Genomic DNA, 22,566 nt, shown 5'->3' with positions numbered 1-22,566 from the left:
CAGTGCACATTTTATGAATGGATGTATGGTTTGGTATATACATACATATTTTATGAATTTTTTATTTTACAGATTGCCTTATCAAAGTTTGTCCCATGAATCGTTACTCTGCGCAAAAGCAATTCTGGAAAGCCGCCAAACAGTCTGCCAGCTCCAATACAGATACAAATTTGCTGAAACGTTTACATGTAAGTGGAAGAGATATAAATTATGATTTATAGTAAATATTTTGAAATTGTTGTGCTTTTATTTGTAAAGGGGAACCCTATGAGCAAATTCAGTCTATATGTGTCCTTTATTGATCAGCGAATGCAGCGAAACTATTTTTAAACGGGAAATTATACTTCTTTACTAGTTAATTACGATGATGAGTTTTTTTGGTTATAGTTGTTGTTGTTATCATCTTTGATAATTTGAATCCAGTTCCGTTGCTCTAGGGTTTCCTAAGTCTCTGCTTGATCTCTACTTTCTTTATGGATATGCTGAAGCTTATAATTTATGGACTGGGACCGTTTGTATCACCACCTCCCAAGACAGTGTGGTTCGTATTCTCATCAGGACCTATGACGAGCCGCCCTTTATCCACAAGCTTTTTGAATTTTTATGATAGGTCCATGACCATGTAGCAGGATGCCTTGAGAAGATCTTTTTCTTTACCCCTCTCGACAGCTTAAACGACAAGGTACTTAAACTATAAAACATGAAACAGTGTTCGGTTTGCTTTCAACTATCCTTCCTTTTTCACGTAGCAAGTGCCAAATCGCGCGCGATGTACCCAAAAATATTTGCTTCATGAGCCAGAGCTCCTAGATCGGCGCCATATCAAAGCAACCCTTCACTATAGTAAGCACGAGTTTGCTCGGTACCACTTTACTGTGTTGAAGGTTTATTTGTAAAACCGGAAGCCTCATTGACGTGTTTGTCCACATCCAAAACCTATGTCCATACGCATACATCCAATTTTTGTCTCTAGGTTTTAGGTTCCCGTGGTCATTTATCTATCTCGCCTGATTCTGAAGTACACGAAGTATCTTTCAATCATGTGTCCGTACCTTCAGGTTCTGACATTGCAGAAGCAACGTATTCTACCGCACATGGGATACATATGTACATTTGGTATCATGGAGATCAGCCGATCACTGTCTCTTGATTCCCCCCAATACCGATTGTAGTATGGCGGGTTTCTGCCGGCAAAGTTTTTATGAGCCAGCTGCTTTCGGTTTGTATCTGCAGTCTCTCAAGCGAAGAACAATTCTTAATGGACGTGGTAGGCAGAAGGCTCTCCTTCTTTCTTCACTTCATACATTTCTCAACTCTTCTTTGTTCGCACTCACCTGCCGCTTTTCACCGAGCTTATTGACTTTCTGCTACTCCAGCACCCCAAATCCTGTATTTTTATTTTTTGAGTCCGATTGAACTAGTTAAACTCGGAACATTAAAAATAAAAGTCCTGAAATAAAAGTTAAATCAAGACTTTTATTTTTTAAGGCCGAAATAAAAGTCCCGCTTGACAACAAACAAATGGCTTATCCGAAATAAACATTTTTTTTTGAATTCGGATAGGCCGTTTCTTTGTTATCAAGCGGGACTTTTATTTCGGCCTTAAAAAATAAAAGTCTTGATTTAACTTTTATATTCGTACTTTTATTTTTAAAAGTCCGAGTTTAACTGGTTCTATCGGACTCAAAAAATAAAAATACAGATTTTACTTTTATATGGACTTATTATGGACTTTTATGGAAAAAGTTCGAAAAATAAAAAGGATGCATGATTCGACATGATATTGCTATAGGGATACCTGGAAACTCAAACATTTTCACCTAGGACAATTTTTTGACCAGGACTTTTTCGACTCCGAAAAAAAAAAAAAAATTATTATTTTCCGTCCCTGATAAATAGTGCTCTTTATTGATCTTATTATTATTATCCTATTCTTATTTACAGCACGCAGCCGAAATCGAGAAAAAACAAAATGATACCGAAAATAAAAAATTGCTGGGTACCGTTGTTCAATATGGCAGCGTCGTGCAGCTGCTTCATCTTAAATCCAATAAATACCTGACCATGAACAAACGCTTACCTTCGCTGTTGGAGAAGAATGCAATGCGAGTGTATTTGGATGCCAATGGCAATGAGGGTTCCTGGTTCTATATAATGCCATTCTATAAGCTACGTTCTGCGGGTGATAATGTTGTTGTTGGTGACAAAGTCATATTAAATCCAGTTAATGCTGAACAACAAAATCTTCATGTGGCCGCCAACTATGAACTGCCTGACAATCCTGGTTGTAAAGAAGTCAACGTGCTGAACTCATCGACCTCATGGAAAATAACACTTTTTATGGAGCATAAAGAAAATCAAGAACACATTCTTAAAGGTGGTGATGTTGTGCGTCTCTTTCACGCGGAACAAGAGAAATTTCTTACAATGGATGAATATAAAAAGCAACAGCATGTCTTTTTACGTACAACCGGACGCACAAGTGCGACAGCAGCTACAAGCAGTAAAGCATTGTGGGAGGTTGAGGTGGTGCAACATGATTCATGTCGTGGCGGTGCTGGTCACTGGAATTCGTTATATCGTTTTAAACATTTGGCCACAGGTTATTATTTGGCTGCCGAGCTAGAAACGGTAGGTGGAACGACAACGTTGATGTATGCGTTAGATGGCATGGGATTGGATGGATCGTTAAAGGAAACGGGTATGTACATATGTGGTAAGAATTTGTTTGTATGTATATCGGTAATTTATAAAGACATTTAAAAACGCCTTTACAAAACATAGACTTAAATTATATCATTCGCTATGCGCGTTAAATTCGCGACCCGACTTGTGGGGCGAGTCGTACAAAATGAGCTATTTGTTAGCGAACAAAAAATCTATTGATTTTGAAGTTTGAGAGGAAGGTTATAGGGCAGCTCTCTTGTGGTATACAAATTGTGCCGATTTGCTCATTTTTTCAAGAAGTCGCAAAGACAATAGAGCGCCAAAACCCGAAAAATCCGGAGCTGCCGCGATCTTTTATTGCGATATCGGCTATTTCCTAAAGTAGCGACTGCTTTTTCATATACCAAAACTTCGAAAAACGTCAAAACTCCGAGTTTTCGAAAAGAACAGTTAGAAATACCAAAAAGAAACCCATTATTTCTTTGAAAAAGCTTTTTGGAACCGGGTACTTTGTGGGTACTTGTGGCGGTTTCGGTACCAGTTACTTTAACACTAAGGACAGATTCACTCTATTTGAGGTCATTATTGACAGGCGAGTTCAACTACCTCCCACCTCCTAGGTCCATGAGGAACTTGCGGTCGCCAAAGCCTCGGCTGTTAATGAAACAGCATTCGCCACGGGTAGGTGGGGTTGACAATTGGGTTGGAAAAGCTATATATTGCGGCAACCCCTTGAAAGGGTTGCGCTACGCAACCTCTTGTATCAGTTTGGCATTTAAGTCGTCTTTTACAATAGGCATAGATCAGTGCCACATCAAATGAACCCTCCTCAACAGTTAGGAGGAGTTCGGTTTGACGCCGCATTACTGTGTTAAAGTTTTATTTTTAGGACACGCAGCATCATTGATCTCTTTGTCCTCGTCGGGGACCTCCGTTGTTGTTGTTGTTGTATTAACAGTGCTTCGCCCCTTCAATGGGCACGACCACTCACAAATTGTCATCAAAGTCCTCTAACGGGAGTCCAAGGAAACTGGCGGACCATAGGGAGATAGTTGTTAACCTCCGTCGTTACATCTACCTCTTCTTTATGAACCCCTTATTTGAGCCTATCCATGTGCATTTCTACATATTATTATTATAACTAGGCCTGGAAGCACTGCAACCTTTGTGCAGATCTATTGTACATGACCTTTCAGCCTAATTTTGTATCTGGAGGCTTTTGATGTATCTAATTACCTCTTCAGGCGTTTTATTCCATATCACATAGGGATTAAGAGTCACACCACCAGATGGGAGAGTCTCTGCCTAGCCAGAGCGACGCATTCACAGAGAATGTGAATCGGCGTTTCACCATCCAGCTCACAGAAACGACAAATTTGGGTATCGGATAGATTTAACTTACTTTGGTGATATCGTAGACAATAGTGTCCCGTATAGTACCCACGGGGTATGTGCTAAGCCCCCTAAGCCGCTGGGGAATACTTTGGAAAACCTCGCTGGCAAGTCTGAGTTTTTGCAGAAGGAATATCGCAGTACTCAAATAGCCGCAAATCTTTTAGATGCTTAAGCCCGACTGACGTCTAATTTTTCTAAAATACTTTTGACCTCGTCTGTCTCCCATATCGTGCTCCTGTGCTCTGTAATTTTAAGACGTCTTTGAATCCTTTTATGCCACCCTTCTTACTTGGTGCATATATATTTTGGTAAACAGCAACAGGAGATACATAGGTAGTTTTGAAACTACTCCCATCGCTACATAGCACTGATATTGGGGTCTGCATTTCAACCGAGAGCCAGACTCTCAGGCATTTGTAAGAACTTAACAACCGCTGGAGTTTTGCATCCTATGTCGGTTTGTTTTAGTATCCTTGTAGAACAGGCCATACTATTCAAGTCATTTTGTAATAGAAATCCACTACGTGAACTTTTTCGCAGGGATTCCTTACGCAGCTTTTTCTACTTAGCTGAGCAGAGCTCACAGAGTGTATTAATTTTGTTCGCATAGCGGTACACCGTAACGGCATAAACTAATCGAGATAGATATAGACTTCTATATATCAAAATGATCTGGGCAAAAAAAGAAATTCATTTAGCCATGTCCGTTCGTCCGTCTGTCCGTAAAACCGATAACTTGAGTAAATTTTGAGACATCTCAGTCTCCGACTATAACCACGCCCTCGTTTTCGATATCGAAAATTTTGAAAAACCGAACAAAAGACGGATAAAAGGATGCAATTGGTAGGTGGGTTGACTTTATGACGCAGAATAGAAAATTAGTAAAATTTTGGACAATGGGCGTGGCACCACCCACTTTTAAAAGAAGGTAATTTAAAAGTTTTGCAAGCTGTAATTTGGCAGTCGTTGAAGATATCATGATGAAATTTGGCAGGAACGTTACTCCTATTACTATATGTATAACAAATAACAACTAGCAAAATCGGATTACGAGCACTCCACTTTTTAAAAAAAAAATTTTTTAAGTCAAATTTTAACAAAAAATTAAATATCTTTACGGTATATAAGTTAATTATGTCAACATTCAACTCCAGTAATGATATAGTGCAACTAAATACAAAAATAAAAGAAAATTTCAAAATGGGCGTGGCTCCGCCCTTTTTCATTTATTTTGTCTAGAATACTTTTAATACCATAAGTCGAACAAAAATTTACCAATCCTTGTGAAATTTGGTAGGGGCATAGATTCTATGACGGTAACTGTTTTCTGTTGAAATGGGCGAAATCGGTTGAAGCCACGCCCAGTTTTTATACATAGTCGACCGTCTGTCCTTCCGCTCGGCCGTTAACACGATAACTTGAGCAAAAACCGATATATCTTTACTAAACTTAGTCCACGTACTTATCTGAACTCACTTTATCTTGGTATAAAAAATGGCCGAAGTCCGACTATAACCACACCCACTTTTTCGATATCGAAAATTACGAAAAATTAAAAAAATGCCATAATTCTATACCAAATACGAAAAAAGGGATGAAACATGGTAATTGTATTGGTTTATTGACGCAAAATATAACTTTAGAAAAAAACTTCGTAAAATGGGTGTGACACCTACCATATTAAGTAGAAGAAAATGAAAAAGTTATGCAGGGCGAAATCAAAAGCGCTTGGAATCTTGGCAGGAATACTGTTCGTGGTATTACATATATAAATAAATTGGCGGTACCCGACAGATGATGTTCTGGGTCACTCTGGTCCACATTTTGCTCGATATCTCGAAAACGCCTTCACATATACAATTAAGGGCCACTCCGTTTTAAAACATTCATCAATACCTTTAATTTGATACCCATATCGTACAAACACATTATAGAGTCACCCCTGGTCCACCTTTATAGCGTTATCTCGAAAAGGCGTCCACCTATAGAACTAAGGCCCTCTCCCTTTTAACACCTTTCATTTGATTCCCATATCGTACAAACACATTCTAGAGTCACCCCTGGTCCACCTTTATGGCGATATCTCTGAAAAGGCGTCACCTATACAACTAAGGATCACTCCCTTTTAAAATATTCATTACCACCCTCCATTTGATACCCAATCGTACAAACACACTCTAGAGTCACCCCCTGGTCCACCTTTATGGCGATATCCCGAAATGGAGCCCACCTATAGAACTATGGCCCACTCCCTTTTAAAATACTCTTTAATACCTTCCATTTGATACCCATGTCATACAAACACATTCCAGGGTTACCCTAGATTCATTTTCCTACATGGTGATTTTCCCTTATTTTGTCTCCAAAGCTCTCAGCTGAGTATGTAATGTTCGGTTTGATGTTTTTAAAACTAGTACCCACATAGCATATGGAAGATTCATTAAAGTATAAATCAGCACAATGAGACATTTTACCCTCCTTTGACGACTAAAAACTGTTTAATCAATTCTGCGATCAAAAGAAGACTCGAAATCGACTCCATCTTATGAGTGAAATATGATTTATTGAAAAAGCAACAACAAAATGTAAAGCGATCACAAAAAATTATTAAAATAAGATTCCAAATAGACTCTTAAATGTCTCGAGAAAGAATCGCAAACGCTTTAAAACACACTTAACAATTATTCCCACAAGACTCATAAATGATGATAAATATGACTCGAAAAAGACTAAATACTGATTAGAAATATAGGTTAAAAGAGGCTCACCAAGTGTAGTCGCGCGTAGGGTACCATTTTCTCCCGACGAGGGAGTCTTTTCTGATCAGAAAATGAGCGCATATATGTTTATTTTGATCATGCTGGAGACTCGAAAAAGACTCTAATATGATTAATAATTTCAAAAAATGCTGGGTGGGTATTACAAATATATGTTTCGGTTTATAGTTACGGCCACCGTTACCATCAGCGTGCTCCGCCTCCCACACCGTCTGCCCTGGGTTCGCACCCCGGGCAAAGCAACATCAAAATTTTAGAAATAAGTTTTTTAAATTAGAAGAAAATTTGTCTAAACGGGGTCGCCCCTCGGCAGTGTTTGGCAAGCGCTCCGGTTGTATTTCTGCCATGAAAAAGCTCTCAGTGAAAACCCATCTGCCTTGCAGATGCCGTTCGGAGTCGGCTTAAAACATGTAGGTCCCGTCCGGCCAATTTGTTTATAAAATCAAGAGGAGCACGACGCAAATTGGAAGAGAAGCTCGGCCTTAGATCTCTTCGGAGGTTATTTATTTATTTATAGTGAACACTTAAAATTTTATAATTAACCTTCAATATATTTACTTATTTAAAAACTAAGTTATGTGTATGATTTTTTTTTTTACCCATCAACACAGAAAAAAGTAAATGTGAACGCTATCGTTTGGTGCCGGTACCATACTCCACAGAAATTGCATCCGTATTCGAATTGGATCCAACAACAATGGCGCGTGCCGACAGCCTTGTACCGCAATCGAGTTATGTACGTTTGAGGCATTTATGCTCCAACACATGGGTTCATGCAACCTCCATACCAATTGATATAGACGATGACAAGCCAGTGATGTCGAAAGTGAGTAAATGCAATAACACATACATATGTCTAGGCACAACTTCTCACACATACACATAGGTGATTCATTAAAAATGTGAATTTGTAATACAATTTAGTTCATGACCTTGAACTCAATTAACATACTCTTCTTGTATATATTCATCACAGGTTTGCTGTTCACCCATTAAAGAGGACAAAGAGGCCTTTGCTCTTATACCCGTTTCACCAGTAGAGGTGCGTGATTTAGATTTTGCCAATGATGCCTGCAAAGTGTTGGATACCGTTACAAGCAAATTGGTGACTGGAAGCATTTCGATAAATGAGCGTCGTTCGTTGATTGCTCTGCTGCAAGATATTGTTTTCTTCATTGCTGGCATGGAAAATGAACAAAATAAGACAAAAGCATTGGAGTTGACCATCAAGAATCCGATACGCGATCGTCAAAAATTGTTGCGCGAGCAATATATTTTGAAGCAACTTTTTAAAATACTTCAGGGGCCGTTTCAGGAGCATCCTAGCGGTGAAGCGCCTTTTCTGCGTCTTGACGAGTTGAGTGATCCTAAAAATGCCCCTTATAAGAATATATTCCGTTTGTGCTATCGTATATTGCGTTTGTCACAGCAGGACTATCGTAAGAATCAGGTGAGTTTTTTAAGCAAAATAGCGACATTTTTTTTTTTCGGTGTAATTTTACAACAGTTTTAGCTTAGCGCCCGTATAGAAGTTTGTTTGAAATGTTCCCTTTCTGTGAAGACTAGACGAATGGATCAACTGTCATTGTTTGCAGGCTGGTTTGGTATACCCACGGTGACCATCCGATCTTCTTTATATGGCGCTGCTATCCTTCACAATTTTTTTGAAGAAGAATTTCGCTTTTGTCCTTCAAAATTGCTGACATTTTTTCAAGATATTTACCACCCTCACATAACTCTTTGATTCCAACAGGTATTAATTTAGAAGAGTGTTTGCTTTTCTATTTAAAGCATCTGGTAAACCTTATCTGTTACAATGAAGTTCGAAAACTGTAACGATTTTAACTTAATACTATTCGAGTTTCTAAATAGTTATTGACTATCGGCAATAGCGCTATCAATAGTCAATATTTGTGTGTACAATATTCTTTGAAGTGTCCATTGTGGACAGGACCCACTGGGAAACAGGGAATTCTTATAATGACCCTGACTCACGTCTTGTTCACGGATGGATCGAAATTCGATGACGAAAGAACGGCAGCTGGCATCTATGGGCCGATGCCATATTTCAGCAGAAATCCATGCAATGGAAGACTGCGGAGAGGCTCATCCTCGAAGAGCATCTAAATGCATTATGTCGGACAGCCAGGCGGCCCTGTGTGGCTTGGAATGCTACACAGTTACATCTAACCTAGTGGATGACTGCATTGAAATCCTTAATGACCTGGAAGCCAAAAACATGGTTTTGTCAGGATGGGTTCCCGGACATCAAGGACATGAAGGTAATGAACATGCACACTACCTAGCAAAGCAGCTATAGCACCCAGAATTATATGGTCCAGAGCCCATTTGTGGACTCAGAAAAGCAAACACCAGGGAAACAATAAGTAACAGGGTAACAAAACAATTCAGAAGTCGCTGTATTAACTGCCCAGGGTAAAGACAGGCCAAACTGTTTATACTTCCGGCAACGAAAGTATCATCCAAGCTCATTAATCAAAGCAGGGACGACCTAAGAACTCTCACTGGGTACAGGGCACTGTGGTCTACGATATCACCTAAGTAAATTAAAGCTATCCGATACTTAAATTTGTTGTTGTTGTTGTTGTTGTAGCGATAAGGGCACTCCCCGAAGGCCTTGGGAAGTGTTATCGATGTTGATGGTCCTTTGCCGGATGCAGATCCGGTACGTTTTGTAACAAGCACCATTAAGGTACTAGCCCTACCATCTCCGGAACTATTTGGTATGACCAAATGAAACCTTCTAGGCCATACCGCCCTCCCACACCCTAGATCCATAAGGAACTTGGGGTCGCCATAGGCCTCAGCTATTATAGAAACAGGATTCGTCACGGGTAGGTGAGGTGGACAATTGGGTTGGAGAAGCTATATATTGACCGCTTGAAAATGTTGCGCTACACAACCCCTTGAATCAATTTGGTATTTTAGTCGCCTCTTATGACAGGCATACCTACCGCGGGTATATTCTAAGCCCCCCTAACCCGCGGGGGGGCAAATTTATCGCTTCTGTGAACTGGAGGATGAAACGCCGGTTCACATTCTCTGCGAATGCGTCGCTCTGGCAAGGCAGAGACTCTCCCATCTAGGTGGTGTGACTCTTAATCCCTATGTGATATAAAGTAATAAGCCTGAAGAGGTACTTAGATACATCAAAAGCTTCCACATAGAAAATTATTCTGAAAGGTCGTGCATAATAGATCTGCACAAAGGTCGCAGTGCTGCCGGCCTAATAATAATAATAATGTACAATATAAAGTTTCATACTGTAAGTCGTTCCGTATATCTGCTGCGTAAAAAAATTTTGCAAACTTCGAAAATCTGTAATGTAGAAAAATATATTATTTATGGGCATTATTGAAATAGTCGATCTGAAAATACCCAAAGTATTGATGCTTGAATGGTATTGTTTGTTACGTGATCGAACTTACGACAACGAAAATTCCAAAACTCAATATTTCGCAAAAACTTAAATGTTTGACACAACATATTTTGCAAAATGGTGGAAATGTTCGAGTTTTAAAAGTTTATTAAAAGTAGAATATTTTTCCGATACTGTAAATTTTGTTTGAGCCAAAGTTATCATATTTTTAATTGTTATTAACCAAAAATTTTGGCAATTGTCAATATCTTTTCAAAAACACAGTAAATTAAAAAAAAAAATATACGATATTAAAAACTTCAACACCAAAATTTCTTAATTAAATGGATACCAAAATTTCTAAAATCTCCGAAACATAAAAATTTATTAAAAATATATATTTCCCATATATTTTTGGATATCGACAATTTGGCGAAAGTTTTACTATTTTTATAGGCAGTTTTTAAGTGTTAAAGTCGAAAAACTCAAAGAGTTAGAATATCATATTTTTTTACAATGTATCCAAAATATCGAAAATCGCCAAAAAGTTTTTAAAACTCAAAAAATATTTAAAAAGTCTTGTTTTACTTTTTTCGATATCGAAAATTTTGCGTGAGTCAAAGTTTTAATATTTTCATAAGCATTTTTCAATTAGGTTTATCGAAAAACTCAAAAAGTAAATTTTTTTTAAATGTATCCAAAATTTTGAAAATCTCTAAAAACATTTTAAAATTAAATATATTTTACGTTTTTTTTCGATATCGAAAATTTCGCTGAGCAAAAATTTTAATATTTATATTAGAATTGCTATTAACGATAACTCAAGAAGTTTGAAATATCTTATTTGTTTACCCTGTTTTCAATATTTTGAAAATCTCCAAAAACTTTTGATAATTCAACAAATCTATTAAAAATTTTAGGTGTATTTTTCCGATGTTGAGAATTTCGAGTCAGACAAAGTGTTAATACTTGTATAAGCATTTTTTCATTGAAATATTGAAATATTTCATACTTATCGAAACCCGAAAAAGTTTGAAAAACTCGATTTTTACTATGTATTGGAAGTTAGAAAATAATCCACACGTTTCGAAAATTCAATATATAGAATTACCAAATTGTCGAAATCGGACGAAAGGCGCTGTCACTCATCCGAAATTAATGTTTTAAAAGTTTTAGTGCTATCAAAATTTCGAAAATTTCTGAAAATTTTCGAAAATTCATAGTCAAAACTAATAAAATTGTCAAAATCGGACGAACGCATTTTTTTAGCTTTACACTACCGATATTAAAAATGTTTTGAAATATTTTTGGTATTACCGAAATCTTATAATAGACACGCCCACATTTCGGCAATGAAAACTCATAAAAAGTAATATTTCATATAAAAAAACGATTAAAATTAGATATTGGCCCCCAAGTCCTCTGTATTTATAACAGATAGACAAACGACAATAGATCAGAACGAAAAATGACACTGATGATGCCCCAACGCCGAAACCGGTTTGTCTCTAATGACAAGGGATGACGGAAAATCGTTCCAATTTGTCAAATGTATTGAATTTATTCTCAGATAGTGCGTTTTTGAAACAAGTTCTTAAATGGGGCGTTTTTTAATAAAATTTTGCGCTATGGCGTTCTTCAAACAAATTCTGAAATAGGAAGTTTTTCAAAAGTTTTTTTCAGATAAGATAAGGCGTTTTTGAAACTACAGGCGAGGGTTCGACCTCAAATTTATCTAAACTTCATTTTACTTACTAAAATTTCCTTTTCTCATTGCAGGAGTACATCGCCAAGCATTTTGGTCTTATGCAAAAGCAAATCGGCTATGATATACTGGCCGAGGATACGATAACAGCGCTATTGCATAATAATCGTAAATTACTCGAAAAGCATATCACCGCCGCTGAAATTGAAACTTTTGTTGGTTTGGTACGCAAAAATATGCATAATTGGGATTCACGTTTTCTCGACTATCTCTCCGATTTATGTGTTTCAAATCGTAAAGCGATTGCTGTAACACAAGAGCTAATTTGTAAAAGTGTATTAAGCTCAAAAAATTCGGACATACTAATCGAAACACAAATCAAACATTTCAAAACCGTCGTGAGCAGCGGTGGCGATGGCTTTCGTGGTGGTGCTGATGATTCGCATTCATTGAGTACACTAACAGAAGTTTTGGACGATGATGAAAAGTCTGATTTGATATCAACAACAACGACCAGTTGGGATACGACAAGCTTAAATGATGCGCCCGAAATTGAAGAAAAATATGAAATACATTTAAAGTGGCGTGGTCAGCCAGTAAGCGCAGCTAAAGAAAAATGTTTTAAAACAATGAGAGCATTATTTATTTTCTTTTAAATTTATAGAATTCACGTTCAATGGGTGATCTCGCCGATTGTGCTGCACAAGGCAAGGAGGAGGAGGCTGCTATACTTAATTATTATCGCCATCAATTGAATTTGTTTTCGAACATGTGTTTGAATCGTCAATATTTGGCATTGAATATTTTATCGCCACATTTAGATATTGATTTGATTTTGAAGTAAGACAAATGTGTTATCCTCGTGAGATTTATGTTTTCATTTTAATGTTTTTCTTGTTAATTTTAGATGCATGTCCGATGAGACAATGCCATATGAGTTGCGCGCCTCTTTTTGTCGTTTAATGTTACATTTGCATGTCGATCGTGATCCACAAGAACCCGTTACGCCGGTAAAATATGCGCGTCTTTGGAGTGAAATACCATCGAAAATGTCAATATTAGAGTGAGTTTTGAAAGAATATAATATTACGAGCCGGACCCGTGCGCATCTTGCGCAACCAATATAGAAATCAGCTGTTCTATCAATCAATTAAAATTTACTGCTTGCGCTGCCATCTGGCGTATGGTAGCAACTGCCGGTAATGCAGTGCAAATATTCACAATAGTGCCATAATACAAATAAATTTCTCTGTGTGCTCACAATCGTTTATTTTAATAAAATATAGGTAAACATAAGCACTATGACCAAAATTGCTCAAAGCTCGCTAATAGGCCGAATCTCCATCTTTACATCCAAAACTTTATTTATAGATTTCAATTCCAAATAAGAGCGAAAAACGGACCTGTACATAAAAACAGCAATTAGAAATAATATATATGATAGAGATAAATGATTCTATAAGTATGTATCGTCTACTTAGTATCACCGTACGTCGGCTTCCGTTACGAATACCCCCTATCTCAGAAAACTTTTGAATAACGCCCTAATCCAGTTTTTATTTTAAACACGCTTACTTTCAAAATTCGGCTTAGGAACACGCCATATCTGAGCTTATATTTAATACATTTTGACATTAGCTGGCGCGTTCATGAAAGAGTTCTGAGACCGAATGCTGAGGTGGGGCGTTTTTGAAGCAAATTCTGAAATATGGTGTTTTTGGAAAATATTCCCAGATAAGGCGTTTTCGAACAGCCGATGTATGAAGACTTTGAAAGTCGCAAGCCGATCATCGGAAATTATGAGGTTTGAAATTTTTGTTCAGAGTGAAATTTAAAAAAATTCCAGAATCGCAAAAGACACTTCTGCATCGTCGTACGCTAAATATGAATAAAAGGGGTACCTCAATACCCTTTCTTGTTAATACGCTTTCACGCTTATGCTTATACGCGTTTACGCTACACGCCACTGCGCTTATATATTTCTATATTACGCCAATACTCTTAAGACTGCGATTATGCTTATGACTACAGCTATTGTTACGACTATGACGCTTTTACGCGAATCCGCTAATTTCTCGATACGCTCACACGCTTTACGCTGTTACGTTCCTTCGCTGGTACGCTTTTCCGCTCATGCTTGCACTCTGACCCACCTTAAGGCCTTAACGATGATGTTAATACGCACTTACGCTTATGTTATCATGCTTGCACTAGATAAAATGCACTGTTAGCTATTACCCAGGACCAAAAGGGGTCTTTCTTTGTTAAATAATAAAAGGGAAGAAATTCTATAACCCTAGGCTTATCCAATATATAGCATAAGTATGCTTGAAAACCCTTCCTGCTGTAAATGCATGGAGGATGATGAAGTGAAACCATGAAGTGGCTTCATGCTTGACTATCCATAGCATTTGCTAGGAAAAGGTAAAAGTATTTCTGTGAGTGCTCACTTGGATCCCTGGAGAATTTATCCTTTATTCGGGGTCTGGGTATTATTCGAACGTATATCGTTTTCCATGTAGCTATAGCTAACGTCGCCTTTATTATAAGTGATATCCATACTTACCTAACTAAACCCATTGAAGATAGTACAGTTTTGAATTTAAAACATAAATGTTCGAAAAATTCATTCAAATAGCGTTTTTTTTAAGGTTGGAGCAAAGCAGCTAGCTTCACAAGCTTGTTCTTTTTGTAGCGATAAAGACACTCTCCGAAGGTTTTGCGGCGTACTATCTATGTTGATGGTCCTCTGCACCATTAAGTATTAGCGCGACCATTTCGGGAACGATTTAACATGGCCACGTTGAACCTTCTAGGTGATCTCGCCCGCCCTAACATCCTAGTTTCATTCAAAACTGGGTCGCATGAGTCTTTCCTGCTAAATATGTGTATGATCCATTCATATTTGTAACAGAATTCGCATTGGGTAGGTGAAGTTGACCATTTGGTTGGGAATTGATGAGTTCAGCTCTACTGAAGATGTATGCTAGCACTGCGCCTTCAAAATTAATGCACCCTAGTTTAGGGAACCATTCCTAACTAAAATATATATTTTAAATACTTTTTTTTAGTTATGATGGCAAAAATCAACAACCCGATCATAATAAGGAAGCTGTGCGCGCTAAATTCAATACCACAATCGCCTTTGTAGAAAATTATCTTTGTAATGTAGCTACTAAAGTATGGTTGTTCACGGACCAAGAGCAAAATAAATTAACATTTGAGGTTTGTACGAGAAATTTAGATATTCAGCGTCCAATAAATTGTATTAACTTTTGTTCAGGTAGTTAAGTTGGCGCGCGATCTCATATATTTTGGCTTCTATAGCTTTAGCGATTTGCTGCGTTTGACAAAAACACTGCTTTGTATTTTGGATTGTGTATCGGAGACTGGCATGGACGGTGCATCGCCTGGACGTTTTGTGAATGCGGAAATTGATTGTAAGTTGCGCACGAAATCGGCATGCAAAATTTTGTTTGAACATATAAGAAAAACCATATTCGACAAAATTGTATTCGAGAAACTTTGGAAAAGCTTTTTTAACGAGCTGCTTTTAAGTGCATTTGTAATTTGAACTTTTGGCATTTCATTTTTCAATTTCGGCTTTGCTTTTATTTTTTTTTTTATTTAAAATTAATGCATCAAAAAATATTGCTAATTTAATCAAAAGCTGACGAAGAAGAAGAAGATCAGGGTGAGTTTTTTTAAAGAAAACGAATATCTGAAATAGTTTAACGCAATTATTTTCAAGCATATTACGATATTATTGTTTACCCCAGTTTTTGTCATGTATTTCTTACTAAAAAGTTTAACTAACATTTGGCTCTTATCCCTCATTATACACAGCCGAAGGTGGCGTACTTCGTTCCATTGGTGATATGAGCACTGTTATGACTTCGCTAGCTCTGGGCTCTGTTGGTCAAGCGATCGCTTCACCTGCCTCGCTAGCAATACATCATCGCAAATCTGTTTCTCAAATGTTAAAAGAATATCCATTGGTTATGGATACAAAATTGAAAATAATCGAAATTCTACAATTCATACTTGATGTACGTTTGGATTATAGAATCAGTTGTCTCCTATCGATATTCAAGCGAGAATTTGATGAGACTGAAGTAAGCGCTGCTTCAGCTGCTGCTGTTGCAGCTGCAGCCGCAGCGGCAGCAGCTACGGCTCTCAATCCAAACGACACAACAGACGGTGGCGGTGGCGAGCATAGTGATGGCAATATAAGCGGCGGTGAGACAGGAAGTAACAAAGATGCAGCACAAATGGAAGTAGCGGCCGCAGCCGCAGCTGCTGCTGCTTTAACTACACGCCAAAAGAATATCGATTTGGAGGCAATTGGCATGCAAGCTGAAGATATTTTTGATTGTGATAAAGGCGATGCGGCAAATCTAGATTTAGATGGACAAGGTGGTCGTACATTTCTGCGTGTACTATTGCATCTCATCATGCACGACTATCCGCCATTGGTGTCGGGTGCTCTTCATTTGCTCTTCAGACATTTTAGTCAAAGGCAAGAAGTTTTGCAGGCCTTCAGGCAGGTAAGTGGCGATTTTGAAAAATTATTGTTACTATTTTTTAACATTTTTATCATTCTTAAGTTTGAAAAATTCCTTACTAATTCTTTATATATATAAGTACCTCCGTTATTATTAACCACAAGAGCCCCAACACGATGTTTTATCGTTAGTAATTTGTTATTTTTTTCAAACTTTTGCAAATAATCGCATTTCATATTTAACTTATACTAAAATTTAAGGTTCAATTGCTTGTGTCCGATAGCGATGTAGAATCATACAAACAAATCAAATCCGACTTGGACATATTGCGCCAAAGTGTGGAAAAGTCCGAGCTGTGGGTCTACAAGCCAAAATCAACTGAGGAATTTAATGCAAGTAAGTTAACATGTATATCAGCCTAAGTTTGCCATATGGCAATGCGCGATGGACATGTTTCTACCTGTCTATATCATTGACCGTTAATTGCCTCAAGGAAGCAGAGCATTATGAAGATCCAGGAAAAAGTAGAGCAAAGCAATTTGTTAGCCTGCTCGTAGCATAAAAGAGAAAATTACCTAGGTTGATACGGGTTAAGTTGACTTGGGGGGCAATTTGTTAAATAGAGGAGTGATAAGCGAAAACTGCTCTATTTGGCTCATTCCATTGATGCTGAGAAAAATGTTATTATAGTATTTGCCCAGCTAATAACTAATAGTGGAATGCTCTATCTGTCCTCCAAACCTAAGTACTATCTTCGCGACGGAAGTATTAGGTATAAAAACTACCTGTGCGTTCTGGTGGACGGAGGGTATGTATTAGGGCGGGTCGATTTTAAAATCGCTCATTGCTCTGTGAAAATCGTATTCTAGGGATCAAAATAAGAAACTTTGCCGAAGGAACCATAACTCTAAAACGAATTCTGATGTCCCCCCTTTGGGTCGAACTTTTGGGTAGGGGCAATTTCAATTCTAACTGCTGTGTCTTGTGGTGGGTTAAAAAAAAAAACAACACAAGCAATTTTACGATCTGCAATTGTGTCACAGTGATACCTTCATTTTTTAAAACGGTTGAATAAAAAACCCACACAACTATGTTTGCGACATGCAAATGCATCACAGTGATGCCTTGGTTTTAAAAGGGGGTTGTAAAAACTCTAATTTCTAATAATTTTTTTTAAATTTCTTTTCTATTACTAAGTTAAATTAATTTTTTCATTTACATATGTATGTTCTGAATAAATAAATTTCTAAAGAGAAAAATAAACTCCAAAAAGAAAAAACATAGGCATTTCAAAGTGGGATTTTTCAAAATTTGCCCCTACGACCCAAAGGGGGGGACATCAGAATTCGTGTTAGAGGTATAGTTCCTTCGGCAAAGTTCCTTACTTTGATCCCTAGAATATGATTTTCACAGAGCAATGGGCGATTTTTTTTGCCTCCCCACAAATCGACCCGGCCTAGTATGTATATTCTAAGATAGCCAAGGGTGGTGCATACTGTCTTGTCGGACATCAAAGGAATATCAAAATGGTCAGTAAATGACATTATTTGGTTCTTTCTCCAAACCAAATAGATTAAGCTAAACACCGATCAAGGAACAACAACGCTAAAAGCATGTCGCCAGGAAAATGTATGCACAACACCTTGAAATTTCCATCTAATATGTTTTTCCAGCAGAAGTAGCAGTATTATTCTCTTGGTACGTTATTAGATTCACGGAGCAGAAGGGAGAAGACCAGTTCCACTGAAAGGAGTTGCTGCGATTGTGACTATTTATAAATGATGTATAGTCAACTAAACAATGTTACATTGAAATTACTGCCCCTGGTTGTGAAAAAACCGAGTCACGCCGCTACGTAGAGTCAGTTGTCGTAGGAAGTGAAAATATGGTAATTGGACTCAGTTTCTTCTACAACTAAGCAATCAACTTTCTCATTATCCCAATGTTAGAAATCGGTCCTGATCCTCCAGAGAATTAAAGCAGAATTACTGCTTACGTAATAATGATCTCCACGAACCCCATGTAGTCTAGAATAGGCAAACAGTCATTTTCTCCCAACCTAATCTTTTGCTCCGTTAAACTTGATTTCGTATTGTTCGAATTGTTCTTCCTCTTTTTCACGGCCTTTTTGTTTTTATTGCCGACTGTCGCGGAAATGGTTTTTTTATCCCTCTAACTTTCGGATCTGAGGATTTTAGTCACGTCTTGCGACAAGCATGCTTACCGCGGGAATGTTTAGCCACTTAACCCCTTCTTTAACTGTTCTCCTTTTTTCGCCTTTCCCAGGCCTTTGTTTATTCTTCTTCCTTCCCGTCTTTCTATCTTCCATCCTTTCATATTTCTTCATATTCAGGGTTTTCCTATTCTTCTCTATCTACTAACTTGTCCATAATCCATCCTTTTATTCTTTTTGTAGTTAATAGGAGAAAGATTTCTCCGAACGTTTTGGGAAGCGCTACCGGTGGGTAGTCCTTTGCCGCTCGCCGCAATGTAAGTTTCCTTCTCGTCAATTAGATAGTCCTTTGTGATATCCCTAGTGGCTGAGTGTGCTAAGCTTGAATTTCTCGCCTCGTGCTTGTTTTGACACTTGCAATATCGCAATATTGAGACAACTTAAACTTGTCCCGTCAAAAATGTATAATTTACGGGATGTCGACGGTGTGGAAAGACGGATTTCTACAGAGGTCGAATTACTGGAATACTTTCCGCACTTCTTACCCTAAAATCATGATTTGTCTAGCTACAAAGGTCCACTGTACATTTACAAATATTTGAATATAAATCTGAGGGCTGAATCACCTAGACTAAACCGTCTTAAGTTAAGGTTATTCCATCACTGTGCCATCCTCAGTGTAATTTTCGTTCTGGGACTGACGGTCCAAACCAAATTTGGCAAATGACAATCACTCCATCACTTGTTTTTCTACTACCAATGCTTAGCAGGCTGTCTGTACAACACCCTTCAAGCAGGACACACATGGCACACCCCACAAATTAATCGATAAGAACTTTCACTCCAGCGGCCTTTCAAATTAGAAAAATCGGAGCAATTTATGCTCAAGTTTATTACATTATAGGCAAGCATGAGTGAGATACAAGTTCTTCTGTCGTGCAAAGCCTGAAGACCAAGCAATTTGCGCCTGCTGGTATACGATGGGAGGCCGTCTGGCCAGTGAAGCATCCGTAAAGCAATTTTCGTAAAAAAATTTTCAACTCTCTCAATTTTATAGGAGTTAGATTCATAGAAAGGATTCTATATTACTGAGCAATATTCAAGGCGACTTCTGAACCAAGGAGATATAAAGTGCCTTGAACGTCATAGGGTTCTTAAAGTCACTGGTGTTTCGTCTAATGAAACCAACCATTGCAAAGGATTTTGAAACAATGAAGTCAATGTGACTAGAAAAAGAGAGTTTATAGTCAAAAATTACACCCAAATCTTTAATCTCTTGACAACGATTAAGAGATTTAGCATTAAGTTTGTAGATAAAAAAGGGGGCAGTTGTCTTTTTGGAATAAGACACAACGCCGCATTTGTTTGTATTTAAAAATAAAATATTGTCTGCGCACCAACCGGCAAAAGAGTCCAGATCAGATTGCAAGTTAGTGCAGTCAGAGCTATTACGGATCGTTAGAAATAGTTTGACATCGTCCGTAAACATCAAATATTTTGAATTGCTGGGGCAAATAATTTATAAAAATTAAGAATAATAGAGGGCCACATTGGGTACCTTGCGGAATACCTGACCAGGCGTTAATATGCAGAGATGACTTGTCGGCTCCAATTGCCACATAGAGCTTCCCGTTCGATACAAAACTCGTGTAGGATTTCAGCAAGTTTCCATTGATTCCATACTTGGCTAACTTGCGTACTATAATAGTACGATTAATCTTGTGAAATGTTTTCGAGAAGTCAGTGTATATGACGGCGAGTTGCTCAGAGTTCTCTCTATGATTAGTAACTAAAGCTATACCTACTTGGGAAAAATCCATGCTGGCACTCCACTATAGTTAATTACAATCCGACCAAGAACTAAATTATCGAATAAAAGATTTCAGGGATTGAATATTGCTGTAAAATCTTTTCAGTAGTAGTATTAATTGACTTATTTGAATTAACGATAATAATAAACAAATTAAGTCTCAATTCGTGGATTAATCAAAAAATATATTTAATTTAGGAATTGTTTAATATAATTTGATGATTTTGATTGAGCTTTAGGCCAGATTATTGAATAAAACTTCTTTTTTAGTAGTATTCAAAATATATATATTTTTCGATATTTCGACTTCAATCTGAAGTCATCATCAAGAATCTACGAAAAGAAAACAATTAACATTTTTAAACATACATTTCCGTAGCAAAAATACGACTTACACATATGGATATGTATGATCGACTGAACAGAAATTATGACAACATAACTTTAGTAAAAACAAAAGAGCGAAAAATATAAATAAAGATAAATCAAAAACTCCCGCGAATATAAACAATTTCATGTACCGCAAGTGTAAACAAAAAACATATGTATACAATAAAAAATGTGTCAACAAAAAATAAAAAAATATATATATGTATGTACGTATTTAATGTATGTTATGCTCTCAGCATTGCTAGAGTTATTGTTCCAGCTTAAGTTTAGTGAGTGTGCTTAACTAACAGCAGCGTGATGTTGTTGTTTTAAGACCAAATTTCTGTAGGTTTGTGCACAATGGTCTACATCTGATTTAAAATTCATTTTTATATCATTGGGGGTGTTCAAAATGTGTAAGGTTTCTAAAATGAAGCGCTTATTATAATGTTTTTCATGTTCCAGAATGGTTACGTTTTCAAAATCTGGATAGTGTCCCGTTTCTTTGCAATGAGCAGCCAATGCTGTCTTGTTTTCTGGATTATTATTTCTCAATTTAATATTCGATTTGTGGGCGGAAAGCCTCGTCTTTAGTTTAAGTTTAGTTGTCCCTACATATACTTGTTCGCATACGTGGGACCCGTCGCCGTTACATGGAATTTTGTACACCACGTTGGATTTCTCATGATTTGGTATTTTGTCCTTTAAATTACTATAAATTGGTCGTAGAGTGTTGTTGTAAGTAAACGCGATTTCATATTTCTCTTTGTCATATAAATTTGAACCCTTGATTCTTTCAGACACTCCCGGGATATATGTCATTGATTTATAAATTTTATCACCTTTCTCGGTTGTATTATTATTGGCGTTCGCTGTGTGATGTTTGTGAATCAGTTTGTTTATAAGGGACCTGGGAAAAGAATTTTGTTCCAGGGTTTTTCTAATTATGGCTATGTTTTTGTTGTGAAACATCTTATCACTTATGTTAAGAACCCTTCTTATAAAATTTTTCGCTGTGTTCAAAATAGTGTTGGGTGCGTGTTTGGAATTATAATTGATAAGTCTACCCGAAGCTGTTTGTTTTTTATACCAATCAATGTATAACTTATTATTATTTTTAATTATTAATGTGTCAAGGTAGGGAAGTCTGTTATTTTTCTCCACTTCCATAGTAAATCGTATGGATTTGTAATATGTATTAAGTAGTTTAAGCATGTTTTCCATTTCGCTCGTTTTGACGATGGCAAATAAGTCGTCAACGTATTTGGTTAGCAATCGGGGTTTGCTTTTTGATTCCATCTCGAATCTTGTTAGCAGTTCATCTAAAACAATGTCAGCTATCACTGGGGAGGCTGGAGATCCCATTGGCATACCTGATCGTTGTTCGTAAATTTTGTCGTTGTATTTAAAATATCTATTGTCCCTCACGCAAAATTTTAATATGTTCATGAATAATTCTTTTGTTAAACATGTGTGCTCTTTAATGTCAGTCCACCTGGAGGCAATGATGTCGATAGCCGCATCCACGGGAATGCTGGGAAACAAAGAAACCACGTCAAACGACACCAAACTCTCATCATCGTAAATGTATGTGTCTTTAACTTTTTCTTTGAACTCTGTGGAATCTTTGACATTGTATTTCGAAGATTTTGTAATATTTTTAAGTATACGGACTACATATTTACATAAGTTATAGGAAGGGGACCCGATGGATGAGCAAATCGGGCGCAGCGGTATGCCATCTTTATGGATTTTTGGTAAACCATAAATCCTGGGAGGATTTGCA

The 22,566-nt window shown here is 37.3% G+C and overlaps 1 protein-coding gene across 11 annotated transcripts in view; it reads left to right on the top strand.

The window, feature by feature from the left end:
- The window catches only part of Itpr (Inositol 1,4,5,-trisphosphate receptor), a 148,037-nt gene that overhangs the window by 89,378 nt on the left and 36,093 nt on the right, over positions 1-22,566 (top strand). For all 11 annotated transcript variants that reach the window (XM_067791988.1, XM_067791985.1, XM_067791975.1 and 8 more), the window contains 11 exons: positions 73-188; positions 1,945-2,701; positions 7,451-7,665; positions 7,816-8,289; positions 11,998-12,519; positions 12,588-12,763; positions 12,831-12,986; positions 14,995-15,148; positions 15,207-15,363; positions 15,770-16,470; positions 16,689-16,824. In XM_067791988.1, coding sequence (XP_067648089.1) covers positions 73-188; positions 1,945-2,701; positions 7,451-7,665; positions 7,816-8,289; positions 11,998-12,519; positions 12,588-12,763; positions 12,831-12,986; positions 14,995-15,148; positions 15,207-15,363; positions 15,770-16,470; positions 16,689-16,824 — 3,564 coding nt within the window. The remainder of the gene's footprint in view (positions 1-72; positions 189-1,944; positions 2,702-7,450; positions 7,666-7,815; positions 8,290-11,997; positions 12,520-12,587; positions 12,764-12,830; positions 12,987-14,994; positions 15,149-15,206; positions 15,364-15,769; positions 16,471-16,688; positions 16,825-22,566) is intronic.

Source organism: Eurosta solidaginis, chromosome 1, assembly GCF_040869045.1.
Source record: "Eurosta solidaginis isolate ZX-2024a chromosome 1, ASM4086904v1, whole genome shotgun sequence".
Classification (NCBI taxonomy): Eukaryota; Metazoa; Arthropoda; class Insecta; order Diptera; family Tephritidae; genus Eurosta; species Eurosta solidaginis.
Note: the sequence above shows the minus strand (reverse complement) of the source record. Positions and strands in the feature narration are given on the sequence as shown.